The following is a 26,498-nucleotide window of genomic DNA, read 5'->3' on the forward strand; positions in this document are numbered from 1 at the left end:
TTCCTGGCAATCAAGGGGTTAAATGTGATGACTGGTGTACTGACGGCCAATCTGATGCTATCTGGGAGGGGCGTGAAAATCACGGGACCGCGAATCAAGTATATATATATATATATATATATATATATATATATATGTGATTTTGCACATCTGTGCCACCCTGTAGCAGTATTTCTGCTATAGGGCGGTCAGGAAGCGGTTACATAAGCGGTTTGTGTTATGGTGCTGCGTCATTTTAACTAACAATTGCGTGGTCATGCAACACTGTACAAACATGAAATTTCCATCCTTTTTTCCCCATGAATTGTATTTGATCGCCTGTGCATTTTTTATTTTTTGCGTTATAAAATAACCCCGAGAATTTTGAGAAAAAAAAAAATATTTTGGACTTTTTGTTATAAAACATGTCCAGTAAAAAAATTTTAAATCAAATTTCGTCATAAATTTCAGCCAAAATGTATTCTGTGACATGTCTTTGCTAAAAAAAAATCCCAATACATGTAAATTAATTGGTTTACATGAAAGTTATAGTGTTTACAAATGGCAGTATAGATACTGGATTTTTTACTTGAATACTAATAATAGCAGCGATCAGCGACTTATGGCGGCAATAGTGACTTAGGGCGGCACTGCGGCGGACATTCTGACACTGGGGGGAACTTAATTGGGGTCACTGACATCCCCAGTGACACCAATACAGTGATCAGTGCAAAAAAAAAAACAACACTGACACTGTACTAATGGCACTAGGGAGGAAGGGGTTAACAATTTAAGGCAATCAAAGGGTTAACTGTGTGAGGGGAGTGTTTTACTAGTGGGCAGGGGGGTGTACTTCACTGTTGCACGCTGTCCCGGAAAGCTAAGCTCTGCTCTCTGGAACAGTGAGCTGGGAACTGACAGGGAGCAGAGCTGCATTGAAAACAATGCAGCTGTGCTCTGTCAGTCATTTCCGACAATTAGACAACACTCCTGTCCAGGCCTTATGGGATACTGGCTCTCAGGTTGGCATTATCAATGAGGGCTGGAGACAGCGAGTACTGCCACACACCGTGCACCAATCGTTTGAAGAACTACTGGGGCCAGGGGTACTCCAAGGGAAAGCAGCCAATGAGACAGAGATTCCATTCTCAGGTTGGATTGAGGTAACCTTTCAGCTTACATCAAGCAGTAATACTACCAAACAGTTATTAGTACCGCTAGTAGTCTCTGAGGATGAGAAAGTAGCTGAGAAGCCAATTATCGGCTATAATATAATTGAAGAAACATTCAAAGAGACAGTTGCTGATGGGAAGAAAGTTATCCCAGGTTTTGTGGACATATTAAGAACAGCTTTGGAACTGCCAACCCCCAAAGCAGAAGTCCTTGTAAGCTTACTACAAGCCTACTGTAGGGAAACCGATGGTGCTATCGTAAAGACTGGTACTAAGAACCAAAGAATCCCTGCAAATACTGTAATATACATGTGGTGTAGTGCTCACACCAAACCGCCTTTGCAGGCCCAGACAGTTTTGTTTACACCGAGTGAGGCTTATCACCTGCCGGATGGATTGCATATTGGTGAGACATTATTCTCATTTCAAAGAGGACAATTCTCCAAACTGACCATTCCAGTTTGGAATACAACTAAATGGAGCATTGTGTTACCAGGTCAAATGAAGATTGGAGGCGTCAAGCCCATAAAAACAATATATCCAGCTCAAGTACAATTGAAACAATCAGCACGTGTTTACTAGCTCGGTGAGCTCTGAATCACAGACACGCAAGGTAGGACCAAAAGGGAAAATTGGAAATTCAAATGAGACTTATCCGCGGAAGGGGGATGACAATCAGGAGTGCTGGGATCCGTCAGTGCTTCTGAAACACCTCTCTTGAGGATCAACAAATCGTCAAAGAAATGTTAAAGGAAGAATGTAATGCTTTTGCCAAAGATGACTCTGATGTAGGATGTATTCCTTCTTTACAGTTACAGATTTGTCTCAAAGACAGTACACAGGTCACGAGAACTTACATGTCTGTGCCGAAACCACTGCACCAAGAAGTTAAGGAATATCTGCAGGATCTGATAAATCAGAGATGGATTGCAGAATCAAAATCATCATACTCCTCATCCATTGTGTGTGTAAGGAAGAAAGATGGCAGTTTAAGACTGTGTTCCGATTATAGAGAGTTAAACTAGAAGTCCATTCCTGACCGTCATCCAATTCCTAGGATCCAAAACATGCTGGACAGTCTAGGAGGAAGTTCATGGTTTTCTGTGCTAGACCAATGGAAAACATACCATCAAGGATTTGTGGAAGAAGCCAGTCAACCATTGACAACATTCATTACACCTTGGGGTTTGTATGAATGGATCCGAATACCCTTTGGTCTGAGCTCAGCTCCAGCTGAATTCCAACGCAGTATGGAGACATGTTTAATGGGACTGAGAGATGAGATTTGCCTGCCATACTTAGATGACAACCTCGTCCATAGCAAATCATTCTAGGAGCATGTGGAGCATGTCCGGTCAGTACTCCAATGATACCAACAACACGGAGTCATATTAACAGCCAGGAAGTGTGAACTTTTTCAAAATAAAGTCAGATTCCTGGGCAAGATTGTGTCAAAAGAAGGCCACTCTATGAACCCGGCAGACACAGCACCTGTCCTTGCCTTAAGAAACAACCAACCAAATACTGTGGGAGAACTTGGGAAACTATTAGGATTTATTTCCTACTATTGCCCTTACGTTCAAAACTTCTGGGTTTTGTGGGGGAGAGTGTAAGAGGTGTAGAAAATGGGCAGCCCCATAAAATTAAAATCCAAAGGCTAATACCTAATATAACAGTAATCTATCTTTGTCAATAGAAGATACTGAAGATACTAGTGATTGCATTTTTATTGTATCATCACAAGAGGGCAGAACTACATCCTGTTTATAATAGGAGGACACAGAAGGGGGAACAAAAGTCTAACACTTTGTTTCCGGCAGGACTGTGATTACAGTGAACATCCGGTCACATGTAATTAAGAGTTTTCTGTGTTTATTACAGCCATTCCTAATAAAGCACTTCTGGTTTCACCCAACCCATCCTTCGCGCAGTGGAATTATTTACCGTATGTGCAACACTGTTACTCTGCTATCCCTACCACTCCCAGGGGCAATGCCACCTCTCCAGCTGGGAACTATCTAGGTCATGTGCTTTCCTGTAAGTAGGCCTCAAAGGTTTTCCATGGGGGGCCACACAACCAGAGGCTGTACCACTGAATAACTCTGCACCTACACACTCCTCCTCGAATCCCAGCCCACTCACTTTATATATCACCTGGTGGCCAGCAATGGGATCGTGCTACACCCTCCTATAAGTATCATAATGGATACTGCATTCTCTGAAAGGTTAGGGTAAGAAAAAAAAAGAAATGGTGAGGTTGTTTCGTACTTGATAACAATGTTGTGATATTTCTGCTCCTCTCACTATAACTTTTCTGGAGATGAACATGCCTTTAACCAGAGACCACCCCTACCAAACTGCCATAAAAAGTCACTCATGCTCTTATTACTGTAGTCATGATCCAATCTTTGCACTCCCCCTCTTGATGCTTGTTGATAAGATTGGCTCATCATGTTACCCTCCTAACGGAAGGTCTTTCAAAGACTTAATGTAGACATAACTCAAGCAGTAGACGTACAGTATTTCACAGAATTGAGTACACCCAGGGGCGGACTGACAACTAATGGGGCCCCCGGGCAATAGGGGATCATGGGGACCCTGTGTCCTTGGCCAAACTCAAAAAAACCTATTAAAAGAGTACCAGGGGCATATCATGGGGCCCCCTACAGACCCCAGGCCCTCGGTCAGTCCGCCCCTGAGCACACCCCTCACATTTTTGTAAATATTTTATTATATTTTTTCATGTGACAACACTGAAGAAATGACACTTTGAAACAATGTAAAATAGTGAGTGTACAGCTTGTATAATAGTGTAAATTTGCTGTCCCCTCAAAATAACTCAAACACACAGCTATTAATGTCTAAACCACTGGCAACAAAAGTGAGTACACCCCTAAGTGACAATGTCCAAATTGGGCATGGCAAATAACTCTCTGAGGATCTGAAAAAAAGAATTGTTGCTCTACATAAATATGGTCTAGGCTATAAGAAGATTGCCAAGACCCTGAAACTGAGCTACAGCATGGTGGCCAAGACCATATAGTGGTTTAAACAGGATAGGTTCCACTCAGAATAGGCCTCAACATGGTCGACCAAAGAAGTTGAGTGCATGTGCTCAGAATCATATCCAGTGGTTGTCTTTGGGAAATAGATGTATGAGTGCTGCCAGCATTGTTGCAGAGGTTGAAGGGGTGGGGGGCCTGTCAGTGCTCAGACCATACGCCGCACACTGCATCAAATTGGTCTGCACAGCTGTTGTCCCAAAAGAAAGCCTCTTCTAAAGATAATGCAGAAGAAACCCCGCAAACAGTTTGCTGAAGACAAGCAGACTAAGGACATGGATTACTGGAACCATGTCCTGTGATATGATGAGACCAAGATAAACTTATTTGGTTCAGATGGTGTCAAACATGTGGGGCGGCAACCAGGTGAGGTGTACAAAGACAAGTGTGTCTTGCCTACAGTCAAGCATGGTGGTGGGAGTGTCATGGTCTGGGGCTGCATGAGTGCTGCTGGCACTGGGGAGCTACAGTTCACTGAGCGAACCATGAATGCCAACATGTACTGTGACATACTGAAGCAGAGCATGATCCCCTCCCTTCAGAGACTGGGCCGCAGGGCAGAATTACAACATAACAACCCCAAGCACACCTCCAAGATGACCACTGCCTTGCTAAAGAAGCTGAGGGTAAAGGTGATGGACTGGCCAAGCATGTCTTTCAGACCTAAACCCCATTGAGCATCTGTGGGGTATCCTCAAACGGAAGGTGGAGGAGCGCAAGGTCTCTAACATCCACCAGCAACATGATGTCAACATGGAGGAGTGGATGAGGACTTCAGTGGCAACCTGTGAAGCTCTGGCGAACTCCATGCCCAAAAGGGTTAAGGCAGTGCTGGAAAATAATGGTGGCCACACAAAATATTGACACTTTGGGCCCAATTCGGACATTTTCACTGTACAGCAAATTTACACTGTTATACAAGCTGTACACTCACTACTTTACATTGTATCAAAGTGTCATTTCTTCAGTGTTGTCACATGAGAAGATATAATAAAATATTTACAAAAATGTGAGGGGTGTACTCACTTCTGTGAGATACTGGAAGAGCTATTGCTGGGCAGGTTAAGATCCATTTTTCTATCAGTGACAGAAACACTGAAGCAATGTTAGGGGGGCAAATATCAACAGGGAACATGTCATTACTGCTCTTTAGGAGAATGATCAATGTCATTGTTCAAATATGGTCGGTGCTATATTTGGGCAGTGATGTTACCACTATCCTCGCCCCTTTGCTTACTTGGCTGGAAGATCCTGGCCATGTAAGTCAATGGGGCTGGTTATATCAGCTGTTGCTAGGTATGCGGCATGTGCCAGCACCCTCCCCGTTCTATCACCCATTGAAGGCCAGAGGCAGCTTCTATATATGATGTTTAGCTCTTGCCAAACAGGGGACCTTATAAGCAAAAATGTGAGGTTCGTCTGAACACCTGAACAGCCAAAGTGTGGTTCAAACCTTGGCTCAGACCGAACTGCTGACTCGCCATGAAAGAAATATGTGCTGCCTGCTTCTAGAAAAGGTAGCTGCCTGGATGTTTCTTCCATTTAAACTTTCCTAGTCATGCATTTTGTCTTTACTTTCTGCATATTTGTTGAGTGATATCCAGGCAATTTGCAATTTTAGAAGAAGTTGATTAACCTCCCTGGTGGTATTCCCAAGTGTAGCTCAGGGTTAACTTTCAGTACCAGAAGCGGAAACCCCGAGCTACACTCGGGAATACCCTGCAGCACTTCTCCAGCGATCCCTGTTTCACTTACCTTGTCCTGAACTCCCGCGATGTCCCCCCTGCAGCGTCCCCGGCCATGTCCTCAGGCCGATGCCGGCATCCGTCTTCTGGGTTCCGTTCTCTGCGAGCGTCGGGATGTACGGGGCACGGAACAGGTAGAAAATTCAAAAATGTCAAAATTGTACATTCACTCAATACACTAAAATTTGATAGTATTACATTACTGTATCAATGCATTTCACATACATGTTGTCCCGAGTGCTTTGTCCTGTGCCCTGCCTGCATTTTTACTGTTCTTTCTGCCTGGAATCTGAGAAATGTCCATGGCGTCCAAAAAGCGTCCCTTTAGGTCAAAAGTGGTCTTAAACCAGCTAGAGAAGAGCGATAGTAAATTAGAACTACTTGCAGAATCGAGTGATAATGATTTGTGGGGAAATTTGTCATCAGACACTGAAAATGATTCTGCGACTTTGCTCAGCGATGTGCGAACTTGGCGCTCTATTTCAAATTTCAGTGTTTTTGGTTTCATTACATTATTGAATTTTATTTATTATATTATTGTTTATGATTATTTATTATATTATAATTTATGATTTCGTGTGTCAAATTTTAACATACCCAGAATGTTTACTAGACTCTTGTTCGGACAGATTTCAGTGAGTTATTCCTGAAAATTACAGGCCTACAATAAAAAAACGACATATTTCCAATGCAAATAATGTACAGCTTTGAGCACAGAAATACTGACACAATCAGACTGCTAGGAAGGTTAATGAAAGTCTATGTATATATTTTATTAAAACAAAATACACATAAACCATAGCGCTAGCCTGTATACTGAGTAGGGATCCAGAACCCAGTGAACTGGGAATAAACCATGAAGAGCCTGAGAGCAATGGATGTCTTGTCTCAGGGATGAGGACACATGGAGAGGAGTGGTAGAGGTGCTTGCAACTTGGATCAACTGTACTTCGGATGCAGCATCTGCACAGCCATCTTTGGAAACCAGCCTCAAAATAGGAAAGACAAAACAGCAGAGCAATGTCAGCAAAGAGTCCACTTTATTGAAGATAACACAGCATTCACTTACACATCAAATTAGGAACATCCAGCCTGGTAAGGAAACATCACACCAGCTCATGGGATGTCTTAGCAGGATCAGTGAGGAAAGAAACCAGAATCCATTTACAGCCTGATGCTGCAATTACTAAATTGCCAGCTGCCTGTCATCCCATGGCCCCATCTTTCCTTCGAAAAAGAATTTTGAAAGAGGCATTGAAAAAATTGCATAAGCTAAGGAAAGAGGATTCTGGGAAATCTAAAAATAAAATGGTGTTGCTTTAATGACTAGGAAGGGATATTTCAGTTTCATTTAGCGTCAAAGGAAAATAACTTTACAACCTAGAGTTTACCTTTAATTCTTGCATTGACTGTGGCTTTGAGGAATCAGATAGAACTTCCCTTGAGCATACTTTAATACTTCCTCCTGCAACATCTAATTTGCAGAACACAGAGCTTACTCAACTCTATGAATACACCACAACCAAAAATTGTGCACATCATCAAATGCATGCATCCTCTGTAGGTCTTCTCAAAATTACAACCTACTGTAGTGGTAATTATTATGATTTTGCATAATAACATGGTCAGACCTATTATTTTGTTGAAACTCATCATTAAGTTTTTTCAAGTGCACACACAAACTGTCACTGGAGCATTGCTTATATAAATAGACTATCAAGGATTTATTTAATGGCACTGTAAATGCAGGTACAGTGCACTGCAACGCAGATCGCAGAAATATTACGCTTAACCATGTTAAATGACATGTTTTCATAGGAGGTATGAAGAGGAAGGTATTACCTGGCATGTTTTCATCCATACAGTATTAAACCTTAACAGCATTTTATTATTTAAACATTTTGGTGGAAGTACATCATGCATTTATTTTTTTGAATGATTCCACTCCGCTAAAAGGTAACAAATGATTGCTTGGTTGTGCAAGTGATGGTAAAGCATTCCTAAACTGTCCATCTTATCTCTCTCCATATCCCATCCCTTCTGCATGTTTCATCTTGTTCATACATGTACATCTAATCTGTCCATATTATATCTTTTCCTACTTACGATACCCTCAGTGGGACCGATTTACTAAAGGCAAGTATGCTGTTCACATTTCCTTAGCTTAATGAATGAGGTGAAGCTCTGCTGACTTCCATCTTTCAATCGTGTGCAAGCAAAAATATATTTTTTTTCATTTACTATACTGTTATTGGGTATTTTATAGTGAATTTTATATTTTATGGTGAATTGTATATCTGTTATAATGAATGTTCGCCCCATTTCCTAATCTAAGAGAAAATTCACTGAAAGTAAACATTTCCTTGCAAAACTAACCGTCTATTTGCCTTTAAAAAAAACAAATCTTATATCCAAGCACCTCTACCACATATAATCTGTTTATTTTATCTCTCATCCTACTTCCCATCTTGTTTATATGTGTACATCTCATCTCTTAATATTATATTTCATCCTACATATTACACCCTCTGTGAAATTGATTTATTAAAGGCAAGTAGGTTTTTCACTTTGCAAGGAACTGAACTAGCAGAAAATTCCTTGCAAAGTGAGCAACTTGCCCTTAATTCTGCTAGTTCAGTGAATGAGATGACGATCTGCTGACTTCTATCATACAGTCATATGCAGGTTTTTTTTTTTTTAATTTTCTATGATGATATTGGGTATTTTTTGCAAAGTGAATTTTTACATTTACTAAGTTAAGAGAACCTTTCATTGTAAAGTGAACAGCCTATTTGCCTTTAGTAAATCAATCCCTGTATCTCTCTGGCCTTATATCTATGCACCCACACCACATCCAATCTGTCCTTCTACTTTTCATCCCCTTTGTATGTTCATCCTGTTTATACAAGTTATACTTCTCTTCTATACATCTACCCGTCACATTTGTTTTTTTTTTATTTTTACCTACTTCCTATCCTTCTGTATCTCTCTATTCTGCTATAAATACACATCCACCACATTCTATGAATGCATTTTAAATATTTATAATATACTATCATGGGGATATTGTATCGCAGCAGTTGAGTTGCAATTTTTTTGTGTTTCTTTCCCTAAAAATGTTTAAGACTTGCATAAATGTTTCATCTTTTTTAATTTATCTAGTAGACACAAAGGGGTTTATTTACTAAAGCTGGAGAGTCCAAAATCAGACTCCCTTCTGCATAGAAACCAATCAGCTTCCAGGTTTCATTGCCAAAGCTTCATTGAACAAGCTGAGGTTAGAAGCTGATTGGTTTCTATGCAGAAGGGAGTCTGATTTTGGACTCTCCAGCTTTAGTAAATAAACCCCAAATTATCTAGTAATACAACATTATAATACAGTTTATAACATAAAACTCTAGCATCAGAGCTATACTATATCTAGAAGTCACAGTGAACTGAGCATATATAAATGATGATGTCTGAGCATTGGTTCACACCTATGCACTTTTTTAGTGTGTCTTGCAGAAACGCACTACAGTCCATTTAACATGCTTTCCTATGAATCTAGTTCACATCTGTGATTTTTTTTTTAAAGGGTTGGGGACTTTTTTCCACAAGCAGACTGAGTTTTGCATATGACAGACTCCAATGAACCCGCATAAAAAATGCAAGTGTTGCGATTTTGAAGCGTTTTGCTTTTTTTGGCAAATAGGAAAGTATGATAGTTCTGTTTATGAAGTGCATCTTTGATGTGACTTTACACTCTCTGGCACTGTATGAAAGTATTTTAGTAACCTTTATGTGTCCAAAGTCACAATTTTATTTTGGCTAATAGGAAAGTATGACAGTTTTGTTCATGTAGTGCGACTGTGATGCTACTTGGATGCCAGAGAGTGTAAATTTGCATCAAAGTTTCACTGCATGAACAGAACGGTCATACATTCCTATTAACCCCCACAAAAAACAGCATCAACTGCACACAGTCAGCATTATGTGCAAACAACTGTGGACTACCTTCTAATCATTTAAGGCTTGTTTTCTCCTTAAGGCAAAATAATGCACTCAAGATATGATTGGTCATTAATTTCGAGCTGTAGAAAATTAAATAAAAAATTAGAAACCATCAATATCTAGAACTGCATACCCACAACTAATCCAGAGGAAGGCAAGGGCAATCAGATATTTCCTGGATCAAGCCTCCATGCGTATTACATTTAAATGTTACTAGCCAGTGCAAAAAAAAAAAAATTATATATAGAGAGAGAGAGAGAGAGAGGATTTCTAAACAAGCATTTGAACAGACCATAATTATTTCCTCAGGGTGTCCTATTCCAAATTTTCACAGGTCATGCTGTGCAGAAGAAAAAGAGAGGAAGGCGCCTCTAAGTGCAGTATTGACAATTTATTTAGTAAACAATGGATAAATTGCACTTACAAGATAAATAGTTAAAAAGACTCATTGTATGGTAATTAGATCCAGGTGGGACATCCAGCTGTTGATGAGTCTTTTTAACTATTTATCTTGTAAGTGCAATTTATCCATTGTTTACTAAATAAATTGTCAATACTGCACTTAGAGGCGCCTTCCTCTCTTTTTCCTGTTACTGCATTAGAGTCCTGCTTCCACTCTAAGAAGATCTGCCTCAGTGTTACTGCTCCCATCCTTCCATCCCTAATATTCATCTGGCACCTTTATCTTACAGCTACTGAGGTTGGGCTCCAACTAGTGCGCCCTATATAATATACATTTTCTTACTGTGAAGAAGCTTTTCTATATGCAGAAGGTAAATCTTTTTTCCTCCAGATGCAAAGAGTGCTATCTTGTCCTTTGCAATGACCATATCTTTAGTCTTCAAAAATAATTCATACACATCCACTACTTAATGGACCCATAAATTATTTCTCAAGAACTTGTTTCTTACTGTGTTTTTCTGTCTCTTTGTAATGTGCTGTGTTAGCTCCTGCACCTCACCTTTTCCTACTAACGTTTGTTTGAAACAAGCAGTGCATGTTAGTTGCAGTATGCATTGCTCCATGCACACTACACATCTCACAGTCCATATTCCATCTCAGGATTAAGCAAGAAAGGGTGAATACGTTCCTACATACAGGTGGGATCAAGAAGAATAAACATACGCACCCAAAAAGGCATAGAATTGGATAGAATTTAAAAAAAAAAAAAAAAAGGAGTTTAGCATCGCTTTAAAGTTGTGTTATTAGCTTGCTTCTCCACTTTCATGGAAAGCAGAGGAAGACTATTTATTAGTTCAAATAGAAATATAGTTCTAAAGAAAACATTTTTTTTTTACATTTCTTTTTCAAAACAGACAGAGATTGATGTCTGCAGAATACTCAGGAAGAGACATGAGAAAATATGCCGTTTGAAAGCCTGGAAGTGGTCATTGGATTTTGGGGGCCTGTATGTGGCTAGGCTGCCAAAAAGTCTCCCACATGTTGTATCTCCATACTCAGGAGAAGTGGCAAAATGTGTTTTGGGGTGTTATTCCACATATACCCATGGCATATGTGAGCAATATATTATTTAGTGGACAACTTTGTGTCATGTTCAAAAAAACTGTGGCAAAAAATAAAATCTTTCATGGACTAAAAAAAAAAAAAAAAAAAAGGTACATAGTTCTAAAATATCATATGTATATATGATTTAATATAACATTTAAATATTATTTATAATTATAATATCATAGGTATATAGGAAAATAGTTCAAATATTCTAATGAATTACAGGAAGTTGGGAAGTATGATTATGAGTATTTATGGTGATCATTTACCTTTATCTCTACCATAGCAGTACATGTTAACAGACTTTCTAAGGCTCTTTATTTACCCATTATTGTATATTTATTCACTGACTGAGTGCAAACATGACAAATGAGCTACTACATCACGTGAACCTACTATCATAAAATACACAATAGGGAATCAAATAAAAATGTCCAACCCTGTAAGAGTAGAAATGCAACTTGTAAAAAATCCTACCTGCCACCATATTTTCTGTATGTGTATATATGAATATAATGTATTCCTATTTTGACAGGATGAAGATGAGATTGCACATGGCCTGTGTTTACTGCATGCACACCTTTGTTTTCCTATTAGAAAGTTGTGATACAACATCACCCAGTGGGTGCAGTCTGGCTCACGAAGACATTACTGGTTACTCGTTAGATGGGGACCTCATACTTGGTGGGCTCTTTGCTATCCATTTAGATGTAATATATCCAAAAGTAACATTCCAAGAAAAGCCACCGCCTATTCAATGCACTACGTAAGTTTTAAATTAAAAATCTTTACATGTGAAAGGAGAGGACAACACAGGTGCCATTGGAGCAGGGATCACTGCAATTACAAATGTAGCTTTCCTATAGAGTACACTTAGCAACTTGGTAGCTATTTTTCATTTAAAGTGGTTGTAAACGCATACTGTATATCCAGTAAAGTGACTGGCCTCCAGTGATACACAGAGTTGAAACAAATCCCCCTATATAAGTTGTACCTGTTTATCTAATGCAGTCTTTCCCCTATATCCATTCAAAGTGCAGAATTTACACTCTCTCAGCTCTGAAAAGCAGGGGGTGAGGAGCTGAAGTTATATCAGTGAGGAGAGCTCTGAGAGCTGATTGGATGGAAGGGACACACCCCCCTCCACACAGGAACAGAGCTGAAGCTGTCAATCTTCTGGAACTCCCTCGCCTGTCACCATTTTTCTCTTGGTGTCAGGAAAACTCATCTGACTCATGCTTATTGCAGAGGAATGGGGAAATTGACAGAAATAACACTTAGTTCTCTGAATTGAGACACATACACACTATAGAGGGATATGCTTTGTTCATATTTCATGTCTTAGGTTTACAACCACTTTAAGACAAATGTTGCAACCAAAGCAAGAATATGAGTTGGATTACTGAAGGTCAGAGCATAGTTTGGGTCTAGGAGTGATGAAAATGGGATACAGACAATTGGATAGTGATTGCTGAGGAAAATTGTCTTTTTGGACTAAGTTTAGATGTGTGACTAAATTGTTGAACCTCTGAAAAGTGTTCCACATGTGGAGTCTGATAGACTGTGAGGGGATGATGGCACCTAGGCATTACTACCCTATTACCACACACAAAAGTAAAGGGGAAAAAGGCTTGAAAAAAGAAATCTAATGCAGCTACCTTATCCAATGATTGCTGAGCAACAGCATATAAAATGTTTGTTTTTGGGATTAGTTGCGCTTTAAGAAGAGCTCTATCTTAGGAACAAGCAGTCACTACTACTATTTCAGAATTTGTGTTTCCTATAGCTCTAAAATGTTTTGAAATATATCTAATACAAACTTTACTGAGATTTGTATAATTAGTTTTCTTCTAAAAGGTAGCTTGTATTTTATTTGTATTAGGCCTTTAAATAGTAACTGCTTTACCTGAACATATTACATCAAACTTCTCACTGCAGACTGCATTTTTATGACCAAAAAAGTGACATGATAGATCTCCATTACTGGTTTTATATGGGATCTCAGGATCACTACCACTTGCAAAAAAAAGTGACAGTCTTTATTGAAATATGTAAATAGTACTAAGCAAATAGTACTGACTGACCCTAGTGAGACTAAAGATAGCCTCAGTAGGAGTAAACAATGCTTCTGACTTAGTAGTCAGTGGGAGTAAAAACAAAATATTAATTGTGCCCCATCATTAGTGTCAGTGGAAGGGATAGTTCCCTGTCAATGGAGGGAATCATGCCCTATAATTGATATTAGTAGGAGGAATAGTATTCCATCATTTAGATCAGAGAGGAGAATAATGTTCCATCCTTGGGTGTCATTGGAAGGCATTATGCCCAATTGTTGGTGTCATTGGAAGGAATAGTGCTTCATCATTGAATTCAGTGGAAGGAATAGTGCTTCATCATTGAATTCAGTGGGAGGAATAGAGCCCCAAGGGCCTGATAAATGTAAGCAAGGGCTGCAGTTTGGAGAACACTGTTTTACAGCATAGCCAGATCTGTTCAGATCCGGGAGGACATAAGGCATTATTGTTGGTAAGCAATTTTTAGTCTTCAGTCTATTATTGTCTTTGCTAAAATGGATCCAAATTGGAGAGTATAGAAGGGACAATTACTAAGTCTTGAATTTGTTGCATTTATCATGGTTGGCAATAGCAAGACACCAAACGTTTACATCTGAGTGACCAACTAACACATTTGGCTTACAATATTTTAACATTTTTCAATTATTATATTCATGGAACCTGTTATGTCTTTAAAACTAAGAAATGTAATATATTTTAGTTTTAACAGAAATATTTCTTCGTTTTAGATTTCATATACGGTATTATCGTTTTCTCTTAGCTATGGTGTACGCTATTTGGGAAATAAACAATTCACCAAATATTCTGCCAAATATTACACTGGGTTTTGATATGTATGATTCCTGCTATGACCATGTTCGATCACTAATGGAAACAACAAAGATTTTATCAGGGAAAAAAACAGCTGCACTAAATTTTAACTGTCACACTAAGGGCGTTCCATGTGCTCTAGTAGGTGATATGACTTCTAAGGCCTCCATACCAATAGCCAGGATCCTTGGCCTATATAGATTTCCTCAGGTGAGTCCATACATGAAAACAATGAGAAACCAGATTTGGGGCACAATTGTATCATTTTTATGATTTTAATTTGGGGCACACTTACCAGCTAGCCCACAAAAAAACACAAAATTGACCCTAACAGTTCGCATTAAACAGAGGGTTTAGCTGCACATATTTGCAAATATAAGTGAAAATTGCTTGCCCCACCAAGGCTCCTGTGCATATGGTGGTTCTAACTCTATATTTGAGAGTCTCCAAATTGGAACATACTGTATATAGCAGTGGATAAATTAATGGCAGGGTTGCCTGAAGGGAGGCCATTTCTTTTTAAAGGCACGGGGACACATTGAACGCCCAGCAAGAGCACAATGACAACTGAAGGTATTCAATGTGTCCCAACACCAAATCCAACAGACAAGCTGCACAGATAAGTGGCAATCACCCCAATAAAATGCTATAGTTTGCCCGTGCACATCACAAACAACAGAAAATTTCCCAGCACACTTACCAGCAAGTCTCCAAAAGAAAAAAAACCCCAAACTGACCCTGTCTAAGTATCTGTTAATTATCAGTGCAATAGCAACATTGCTCTTTAAAGCATTGCAATGTTTCAGATCTGATCCTTTATCAAGTCACAGCATAAGTCAGCTATTACACAACAACTTTCTGAAGCTTTATTTGTATTTTATTGTATATGCATTCATATTTTAACTTCTTCCTTCCTAATTAGATAAGCTATTCTGCAGCACACCCAAGCCTAAGTGACAAGGTACAGTTCCCATCTTTCCTAAGAACAATTTCCAATGATGATTATGAAATTTTTGAAATGGCTGATTTGGTGAAATACTTTAACTGGACATGGGTTGGAATCATAACTACAGACAATGAATTAGGTAGATCAGGCTCTCAACTCCTCTCCAGGAAAATAGAAGGTAATGGAGGCTGCATTGCATTCCTTGAAATTTTACCCATTTACAGCTCTATGGAATCAGTGAACCGTATCATTGCTGTTATCAAGAAGTCAAAAGCCACAGTAATTGTTGTATACTCGACCATGGAGAACCTTATTACTTTAATGGAGGAAGCTTCTTTTCAAAATGTTACAGATAAAGTGTGGTTTGGCTGTTCAAGTTGGTTAATAACTTCAGACTTTCCTCACCCGGACATCTTAACAACTTTAAATGGCAGTCTAGGTATAGCACCACCAAGTGGAAACATTCCAGGTTTTAAAGAATTTCTTTACAGTATACACCCAACCAAATATCCAGATGATATCTTTATGAAAACATTCTGGGAGAAAGCTTTTGCTTGTGCTTGGCCTGCGTACTATCCTTATAATAATACATTTTCAAACACATCTGCAGATGGAAGGAATTGGTGCACAGGGGAAGAGAGATTAGACAGCATTGATCCCAATATATATGGCGTTTCCAACTTTAGATACTCTTACAAAATTCATAATGCAGTGTTTGCCATTGCTCATGCTCTACATGAAATGCAATCCTGTGTACCAGGGCAAGGACCCTTTTTGAATGGATCTTGTGCAAGTATTTTCTCATATAAACCCTGGCAGGTATGGTATTAACTTGTTTAAAATGAACAGGGAATTGAATATGTTAGTCTTGTTCTAGTACCTTAAATGTGATGGTGACTTGGGAAACTGAACTCAGTTTTTTAGTAAAGTAAGCCCATTTAGTCAAGAAGAAAACACGCCTTTCTCAATTTAGTCACGTGTCTCTAAAGTATTTAGGTTGCCTAGCTTTTCTTTTCTTTTTTTTTTTTTTACCATAGGCTCATATTAATTCACCCAAAGGCATAGCTAAATATCAAATAATAGTCATGAAAGTATGCCAGACTGTTTCTGCCTTGTTATCAAAATCAGTCAGTGTCTCTAGAGCTCCTTAATTTTAGGACTATGGCCAAAGCTGTCAAATCCCTGCTATTGCCCAAGTTGATCGCATTGGGTGTCCCATTACCAGGCCTGTGCAGTGCATGTGAAGGGTTTTATGGAGTTTATGCTGAAACCTTTTCACATTTGGCATTTCTGTAAGAACTACTATGGAGGCTAGCAGCTCTGAAAAGAAGAAAATTCTGGCACTTTAATAATATATAAATAAATAATAATATATATTATAAATAATATATACAGCCTTTACACCTTTCCGGATCATGTGAAAGTGTTGAAAATCAGACAAAATAGAACTTTCACTGTCTGCTAGCTTTAAGATGCTGGCTTTCCAGCATGTCCCTCTGAGAAAAGCTGGTCATTAAACCTAGGTATCTTTGAAGCCTAATGAATGGAGGAGGTGGACTTTTCATTCATCTGCCCACCCTTCATTCATAGAGCACTTTTCATTGATGGTGTCACGAAGGGGATATCACATGTGGTTGCGATCGTGGAACCTCCATGTCATCCGACAGTGTGCTCAGAGAGCACCCCCATGCAGACCACAGCTGACCTGGTCCAGGGAAGAACAGAGATGAACACCTGGGAAAGCATGTACAACAGAACTCTCTAGTAAGAGACACTTACAACACTGGGGTACCAGGCTCACAGAGGGACAGGGGTAAAGATGTATTGTGGGATGCTGAGCTTACATGAACATGGGGAGATAAAAATATGTATGAGGAACGATGAAGTGCACAGGGGTCCCAGGAAATGCAGGTTTTGAAGATAAAGTTGGTGTACACAAAGAGTCTGAGCTGACTGGGAAGAACACAGCCTACCCACACATACAATGAAGAGCAGGACCCTAGGAAGGACTGAGGCTCAGAGTCTAAAGCCCAGTACACATTGCAAGGTTTTTTTTACTTCAACCAGTGGGTTGAGCGAAAAAAGGCTGACAGATCGCCATATCAACACAAGCAATGCGCTATTGTATTCTGACAGGGGGACTCCCCCAGCAGAATACACTGATCTGCACTTGAAGCCACTGGCTGCAAGCACTGATCAAATGATGGCTTTGCAGCATGTCCATTTTACAAAAGCTGGTCATTAGACTGGCTTCTTTAGGACAGACAGTTGGACACACTGACTGAAAGTCATCTGGTTCCTGCTGGACTGATTTTTGGCCAGTGTGTACCCAGCTTAACTACTTCAATACCGAGAACTTTCACCCCTTCCCACCCAGGCCAATTTTCAGCTTTTAGAATTGTCACACTTTGAATGACAATTACGCAATCATGCAACAATGTACACGTGTGAAATTTTTATAATCTTTTTCACATAAATACAGCTCTCTTTAGTTGGTATTTAATAATCATTAGTTGTTTTTATGTTTTGTTAAATAAGCAAAAAAACCCACACAGTTTTCTTCATTTATTATTTCTTGTTAATTTTGCAGATAAATTATCGTTTTTCATACATTTAGGCCAAAATGTATTCTGCTACATTTCTTTGGTGAAAATACGCTAAATCAGTAATTTCATAAGATTTAAGGGGGCGTGGTTGTGGGCAGGGCTGGGGCGGGCTAGGGGTGGGGTTGGAGGCGGACCTGGGCAAGGTTGGGTGGGGCAACTGGTGGAGAGTAAGGTTTGTGCCTGGTTAGTAGGTCTAGACTCGAAATTTTAAGCGCTGCCCTAAATGACCCCTTTTTAGAATTTAGGCAGTCCAAGGTATTTAGTTTTTTGGAAGCTTTACATTTTTGTCACAGTTTTTTGTAAAAAAAAAAAAGAAATTGGGAAAAAAAAAAGTTTTACATTCTTTTTTCATACTTTCCCCAGTGTAGTAGTGTCATCATATAATGCATATAACTGGTGTGGTGGTGATCAGTGCAACTGACTGATGATTTAATACAGGTCTTAATTTTTTTGTATTTTTTTTATTACATATTTTTCTTTTTTTTAGCTTTTTTAATCATAGTAACGCTGTATTACTCTGGGCAGGTGATCATATTTTTTTTATTTTTTGGCACACTGCTTATTACTGAATTTCACTGTTATAAACAACTAAATATACTAAATAAAAGTGTTTACTATTGTGATTAGATGTGGTTGGCCACTGCTAATCACATGGTACTGATGGGCTCTGATTGGCTCTGCTTGGACCATGTGATGACTGTGCCCAATCACAGCAAGCATCATAAATGTACACAATGAATGGCATGAATGAAAGCTGTCCATCATGTACAATTGTAATGTGATCTGCTGTGATTGATCACAACAATCATATAGTACCTGTGGCAGGTGGACACAGCGGGTGACAGATCACAGCGGGGTGCCTTCTGGGAGGACATCATAGGATGTGCACCCAGAATAAGAGAGCTCCTTCTCGGCCATCATTTGACTATAGGCTGGGCAGGAACTGGTTAATGAACTGCCTGGTATTCTCCAGAGTCCTTGAAGATGGAGATGAGTTGCACTGCAGATGATTCCCAGGTTGCAGTTCTCTGAGATACCCAAGCAAGCAGCTCCAGAGAACTAGAAGCTGATAAACAAACAAGAGTCCCTTGCAGTAGAGAGGTCAGTAGATAGCACTGCCCAAATTGGAAAGAGTGCCCAAAAAACACATAGAGGCACTGGGAACAGGAAATAGTACACAGAGACATACAGAAATACTAGGAGTAAACAGCAATGCAAAGAAACAAACAAGAATCCCTAGCAGCAGATAGAAGTGCATGGGGACACAAAGCAGGACTAGGCATACACAGAGATAATGAAGCAATTTGCAGGCACAGGTAATGCTAACAAAGTGCAGGCAGAAGCTCACGGGGATCACATAGGAGCAAAAAGTCTGAAAGCTGGCAAACGTATACAAAAGAAACATATTTACAAGGACACTGGAATGTTCATAGGACACAACTTTTGCAAGGATACAAGTTACAAGAAGGATCAGACTACATGATCACTAGAAATCCCTGGATCAGTAGGAGTCTCTTAGAAAGTCAGGGACACTAGGAAACTTTAGAGGTACACTAAGAATCTTCTCAGGAAGCCAGGGACACAAGGAAGCACTGGTGGTACGCTAAGAATCTTCTCCACTGGAAAACACTGGGGGACACTAGAAGTCTTCTCTGTAAGGAAACACTAAGGGTACACAATGTATTTTCTCCACTAAGGGACACTAGAAATCTTCTCTGCCAGGGAACACTGGTGGACACTAAGAATCTTCTTGGAAATATAAAGTCACTTGGGGACCTAGCTCTAGGAACACTAACTGCTGTTCAGATAATGCCTGAGAGAATGAGCCCATCTTAAGTAGAAAGGGAGATGGTCTAGCTGGGCTAGGAGTATAACTAATTGAATCAACAACAGGTGGAAAACCAGTCTTGTTCTCTTAGGATCCTGAAGATTACTGAAGTCAGCAGAAGGGAGTGGAGGGGTTCCGTGAGCTCAGGGGCCATCACAACGCTGGATCAGTGGTCCCCCACACCCAGAAATGGCAGTGCTGAGGGACCTGGAGGGGGCTTTTAGGTGAGTACTTCTCGCTTCAAAAAGGTAAGGAGAGTACACTAGCAGGAAGGGTTATGGTTATGGTTTAGCCTCGAGTTTGGCTATAATGAAGGCTGAGGATTTGACAAGTTTGGATTTACGTTACCATGTTTATTTAGGATGTTAGGGTTTGACAGTAGATCTATTTTAGCTTCTACTTTAACTTATTGAAAATAATAAAATAACATGTTCATGTTTCATTTCTTACAGCTGCTTCATTATGTTAAAAAAGTAAATTTCAAAAATACTGCAGGAGAACAAGTATTTTTCGATAAGAATGGGGATATTCCCATTTCTCTGGATATTCTCAATTGGCAGCTTTATCCCAATGGTAGCAATCAGTATGTCTATGTTGGCAGATTTGACGAACGTGCTCCAGAAGGAAGTAAACTACAACTTGACGAAAATAAGATTATGTGGAATGGTCATAAACATGTAAGCATTCCTCCTTTTTTTTGCATATACTGTACATTTTGTTTTATACAAACTCTGGCACATAAAAATATAAGTGGACCTTCTAGGAAATGCAAAATGTACGTGTGATATAGTTCTTCAAATGGATGTACTGTTCATCAGAGCAGTTAAGTCAATGAAGCACTTTTGCTTCACAAAGAAAACAAAGTATAAATCAATAACATGCACCAACTTAAACGCACAAATTAATGCAAACAATGGACGGGTAAGTATTAATGATTCATCCGACCAAAACAAAGTGCATATAGTGATAGGGATGTTAGAGTCATTAGAAGTACATCCGTGTATCAATCAAATTCGTGACTTCCGTGATAGGAGAATAGCTGCAATACGCACTAACCAGATAGCGCAGGAAAAAGCGCATTGGAGTATAATGACCTACTCCCGGTCACAGCCCAAAGATCATCAGCGAAGGGACCTCAGGAACACCTTTGCATCAATCATGCCGTCTCCTACCACCAGGGGGAGTACGTCTCCTTACAGTTACACGAATTTGCCTTATATCGTCTTTCGCCAAGGGTGGTGTGCTTTCGTATCAGGAGATCACTTTGGGGACTCAGCTTCCACATTTGACCCTTGCGGGTCACAGAGCTTTTTATATATATATCTCTGCCAGATATTAATCTCCTCCACTGCCTCCACCGACCTTGATCCTCCTCCAGGCAGTAAGTAACACTCCAATAACTCCCCTCATACAACGAATTCAAGCATCAGGGCAGGCCAGAGAGCTTCCTTCGTGTCCCAGGAGAGCTCCAGGAGAGTGTTACTTACTGCCTGGAGGAGGATCAAGGTCGGTGGAGGCAGTGGAGGAGATTAATATCTGGCAGAGATATATATATAAAAAGCTCTGTGACCCGCAAGGGTCGAATGTGGAAGCTGAGTCCCCAAGGTGATCTCCTGATACGAAAGCACACCACCCTTGGCGAAAGACGATATAAGGCAAATTCGTGTAACTGTAAGGAGACGTACTCCCCCTGGTGGTAGGAGACGGCATGATTGATGCAAAGGTGTTCCTGAGGTCCCTTCGCTGATGATCTTTGGGCTGTGACCGGGAGTAGGTCATTATACTCCAATGCGCTTTTTCCTGCGCTATCTGGTTAGTGCGTTTTGCAGCTATTCTCCTATCACGGAAGTCACGAATTTGATTGATACACGGATGTACTTCTAATGACTCTAACATCCCTATCACTATATGCACTTTGTTTTGGTCGGATGAATCATTAATACTTACCCGTCCATTGTTTGCATTAATTTGTGCGTTTAAGTTGGTGCATGTTATACCTTTAATGTATTTCTTCTAATCCGGATGTGCATACGCTAATTTCTTCTTACTACATGCTCAAGCGCTGCATTTTTGGTTTTTATTTGTCTATGAGGAGGTTATACGAGGTTTACCTTCATGCTAGCAGCTTGAATCTTTCAGACCAAGCGCTCGTCTTTTATCCCATTTTACTAAAGTATAAATCAAGATTGTATGGCTAACTTTCCACATCCGGGGTGGAGCATATACACATAAGGATACACAAATGAAACATACATATTTAAAATATAACAATTGTTAAAAGCATAAAACATAATACTTACCTCATAACAGAACCCAACACAATATACACAGTACAGAATATATACATATTGTACCATTCCCATCTTTTTGAGCTGAGAAAAAAGGGACACCTTTAAGTATAAATAAATAATAAAATCATTGGTCAAGCCAACAAATATTTCATCTGCTATTTTTAAAAATAGTATAAAGTAGAAGTATCTTTGGAAAAAAAAAAAATTAAAAGTTGGATAAAAGGCTTAGTGTAGTAGAAGAGGAAAGAGGGAAAGGGACTTGGTTCCGAATGAGGAACAGTCGGAGCTATAATATATAAATCATATAAATTATAATTTAGCTGGCCACTGCTTAATAAGCAGGCGACTGGGCACAGGTTAATCCCTTACGTGCAGGAAAAATACCTTTTAAGGCTCCATTCATACCTATGCAGTTTGCTTTTTGTCCTTTTTGCAGTTCGTTTTGCGTTTTTCTACAGGCATTTTTTACAGCGTTTTTACCTCGTTTTGATCAGCTTTTTAAAAAAATGTTTAAAGTGGATTTTTTTTTTGCTGGGCACAATAAAAATGCAAAAAACGTGGCAAAAACACACTACCATGCATTTCAGCAGATTCTCCATTGAACTCTATTGTTGCTGCTTTTTGGTTTTAAAAAAGTCCCTGACTCTTTCCAAAAACGCAGCAGCTCAAAAAAGCATAGATGTGAACATGTTCCATAGGAAACCATGTTAAATGGACTGTAGTGCGTTTCTTGAAAAATCAAAAAACACTAAAAAAGGCATTGGTGTGAACAGAGCCTAAATGTTAGAGCTTACTGTGTGCTGTCAGATGGAAGGAAGGACATTTTGTAGGCCAGTATAGAAAATTGGAGAACATGGAAAAAAGAAAGAAGGAAAGTCCAAACAGTCTTGAGTATTAAACTAAAAAACACAATTAAATGTGACACCTGTCACAGCAGTTGTAATATTTAACTATACTAGTTTATGAAAATTTTCATCTGATTTACTGATGGATCAAAACAGCAATTCTCTTGTTAGAGTAGGGCATACATTTAATGTTAAAAGGCTGACTTAATAAAGGTTTAACCCCCAAATAAGCATTTATTTCAACCATGTTTTTTTTTTATATTTCATTGGGCTGACAATAACTGTTACATTTTTATTATATTAAAGATCTTTATATTTGAATGTTAGCCTTGAGAACTGAGCCTTCTGACATTTACAAAAAATATATACCTTTAGAATTACATGAATATCATTTTTAATTTCCTTATAGGAATGTTATATATCAGTATCATAACTTTATCCTATAAACTCTGAATTGCACTTTCTTGCCAATTATTAAAATGTATTATGTTATATAACTCATTCCCATTCTTCTGCTTCTAGCCCCCTCTTTCTGTCTGCAGTTATCCATGTCCAAAAGGATGCAGAAGAGCCAACCGTCAAGGACAAAAAATTTGTTGTTTTGACTGTGTTTCATGCTCTGAAGGAGAAATTCTCGATCTTAATGGTATTAATAAAAATCCAATTCCTTGCATCTGATAATGATGATGGTTATAGTTTTTTTTAGAAGCTATAAATGATATACAGTGGTGGCAAAAATTGTGGACACTTTTGGAAATGTTAATGTTTTGCAAATTTGCAGTCTTTTAGGAAATGTTATATTGCACAATTTATATGTTTATATGTTAATTTAAAGACAATGCAATGCTGAATTCAATACAAAAAACAGAATTCCTATACATGTATATGTAGTACAAAAAATGTTATGCTTAACTTAAAAGAGCAGGCCTTTTCTGATACGTTTTGTTTACATGTAAAAATCAGCTTTTTTTGCTAGAACATTACCTAGAACCCCCAAACATTATATACGAATATATATATATTTTTAGCAGAGGCCATAAATAATAAAATGGTGGGTTTTTCAATTTATTTTTATATCGCACGGTATTTGCGCAGCTTTTTTTTTAACGCAAATTTTTTGGAAAAAATACACTTTAATGAGTTTAAATGCACACTAACACAATATAATACCAATTTCTTTTGTAAAATATAAAAAAGGGTGTTATGCAGAGTAAATAGATACCCAACACAACATAAAGTTAGGTGGGACGGACATCCCAGAGAGACACAGATGGTCAGTGGAAGGGGAAGGGTTTGACCTTATTTGCCATCTGTAAAAAGCAATCCAGCGGCTAATTAGCTACTCAGATGGCTTTTATGTAAAATCCAATCACCTCCTGTGAAAAACAATACTGGGTTCAATTTCTAAAAGTGTCCACAATGCTTGCCACACTGTATGTATTATATGTATTTTTAGATATCTTGAATTGCACCTCCTGATCAGTATACTATATGTTAAAATATCAATTCTTTTGTTATGTTTATTTCATAGATACTACTGAATGTTTCAAGTGTCCAGAAGATCAATGGCCAAATACATTAAAAGAGGAATGTGTTCCAAAACCCATCCAGTTTCTGGCGTATGATGACATACTGGGCTCTTCTCTGGCCTGTATCTCAATTATATGTTGTCTTCTCACATTTTCTGTACTTTGCCTGTTCCTCGTTAAACACAAAACACCCATTGTTAAGGCCAACAATCGGGAGCTCAGTTATCTTCTTCTTATTGCCCTTATGTTTTGCTTCTTATGCTCATTAGTATTCATTGGGCGCCCCAGCATGGTGACCTGCATGCTACGCCAAATAGTCTTTGGCATTATTTTCTCAATTTGTCTTTCCATAATATTAGCAAAGACTATCACTGTTATCATGGTGTTCAGAGCAACAAATCCAGCAGACACTAAAATAAGAAAGCTTGTGAGACTGAGGTTTCCAATATACATCATTCCTTTCTGTTCTTTGATCCAGATTCTCATATGCTTAGTATGGCTAACTAGTTCTGCTCCCTTTGAAGAATTCAATATGACGGCAGAGATTGGAACAATTGTTATTGAATGCAATGAAGGATCCAAAGTATTATTTTCATGCGTTTTAGGATATATGGGACTCTTAGCTTTCATTAGCCTCATTGTTGCATTTCTGGCCAGGAATCTCCCTGACACCTTTAATGAAACCAAGTTCATCACGTTTAGTATGCTAGTGTTTGCCAGTGTTTGGATTACGTTTATCCCTGCTTATCTAAGCACCAAAGGAAAATACATGGTGGCAGTGGAAATATTTGCTATCATCTCTTCATCTGCAGGGATGCTTGTCTGTATCTTCTTTCCTAAATGCTACATTATTTTATTGCAACCAGAAATGAATGATAAAAAATATATAACGGGGAGTAGAAAAAGATGAATTCTCTTGAGGTTCTCAGGCTCGAGAGTAAGCAAAGTGACCTGAATTTAAAAAGTGAAGATTTCCTATGACATAGGGTACATCTAGAGATGTGATTCCTGTGACTTAAGCCACGTAGCTGTATAACTGCAGTGTGAGATAATCTAAGGAACTATGCCTCTCACTAATAGTCTCATGAGATTTGGACTGTGGATAGGTTTAAAATATCTGTACTGTGCTGCTTACTCTTGCTGAAGAGAAAGGTATATCTGTGGACCTTCAGTGTAAGAATTTGACTGGTTCTGATTAATCTATTCTGTGGATCTTTGCTTTCCATACCTCTTCTGCTGCTCCTTGAATATTCCCACACTAGTCCTCAGAGTGGGCAAATCTGACATGCCCTGCTTCTAATAAGAAGGCCACATCCAGAAAGAATGGCCAAGATTTACTAAAACTGGTGCACACAGAATTTGGTGCAACTGTGCATAGTAACTAATAAGCTTCTTCAATTAATCTTTGCGTTTTTAGGCCCAATTTCCACAGTTAAGGTCCTCTTTGAATACAGCTCAGATAATAGTCTAGTCTCTGGTAGCCATTTTGGAGAATGCAGTGTTTTGTTTGGATACTGGTTTTCCACAGAATCATGCACATGTGGTATAGAAATATGCAATACCAACTGTAGGGAATCACCTTTCCTGGGAAAAAGGTAGTCCAAACAGCAGGGCTTTCGTAAAATCTGACTTGTCGTCAGTTTTATTTAAAAGGTTGCAAGCATCAAAACAGAAAATAAACCCTCGCCATCCAGGCACTAACTAAACACAGAAGATTCCTCTCTCAAAGTTGAAGGGCTTCTCCCTGTCACCAACAAAATGAAAACAGTATGCAAACCTTTTCTTTGCTTGTATAACACAAACTTTCATGCACAGCTCACTCAGATATGACTCTCTGAGTCCCAGCCCAAGAGCAACTTCTTGCTCCAGCCCTGCCTTATTTATACCACCTGCTGGTGGTCATCAGTGGACCACAAAATCAGGTCCGGAACCACCTCTGCCATAGTGGCCCAGAAAACCCAATGTGGCCTTAATATCCCAGATATGATCACATGCGAGGTGACATATAGGGGTTGATTTACTAAAGGCAAGTAGGCTGTGCACTGCAAGTGCAGTTGTTCTAGTTCTGAGGGGAACATGTAAGGAACATAAAAAAACTGCATTTTTGC

General features: G+C 39.0%; 1 protein-coding gene across 1 annotated transcript; it reads left to right on the plus strand.

Moving 5' to 3' along the window:
* Positions 1-1,014: 1,014 nt before the first annotated feature.
* LOC149450080 (extracellular calcium-sensing receptor-like) lies at positions 1,015-25,300 on the plus strand. The gene is made up of 7 exons (XM_089692376.1): positions 1,015-1,142; positions 11,996-12,226; positions 14,264-14,555; positions 15,268-16,110; positions 20,178-20,402; positions 23,384-23,507; positions 24,393-25,300. Exons 1-7 carry the CDS (start codon positions 1,015-1,017, stop codon positions 25,298-25,300), a joined length of 2,751 nt encoding a protein of 916 aa, XP_089548502.1.
* Positions 25,301-26,498: the final 1,198 nt, after the last annotated feature.

The sequence above is a fragment of the Staurois parvus genome, unplaced genomic scaffold (assembly GCF_062004578.1).
Source record: "Staurois parvus isolate SC_StPar_1 unplaced genomic scaffold, SC_StPar_1.0 ptg000583l, whole genome shotgun sequence".
NCBI lineage: Eukaryota > Metazoa > Chordata > Amphibia > Anura > Ranidae > Staurois > Staurois parvus.

Excerpts from the sequence above, each read along its gene's own strand:
- LOC149450080 (XM_089692376.1), top strand. The coding sequence starts at position 1,015 with ATGAGGGCTGGAGACAGCGAGTACTGCCACACACCGTGCACCAATCGT. Across the intron at positions 1,143-11,995 it reads CATTCTCAGGTTGGATTGAG|GATGAAGATGAGATTGCACA; the intron begins GTAACCTTTCAG and ends CTATTTTGACAG. Across the intron at positions 16,111-20,177 it reads TCTCATATAAACCCTGGCAG|CTGCTTCATTATGTTAAAAA; the intron begins GTATGGTATTAA and ends CATTTCTTACAG.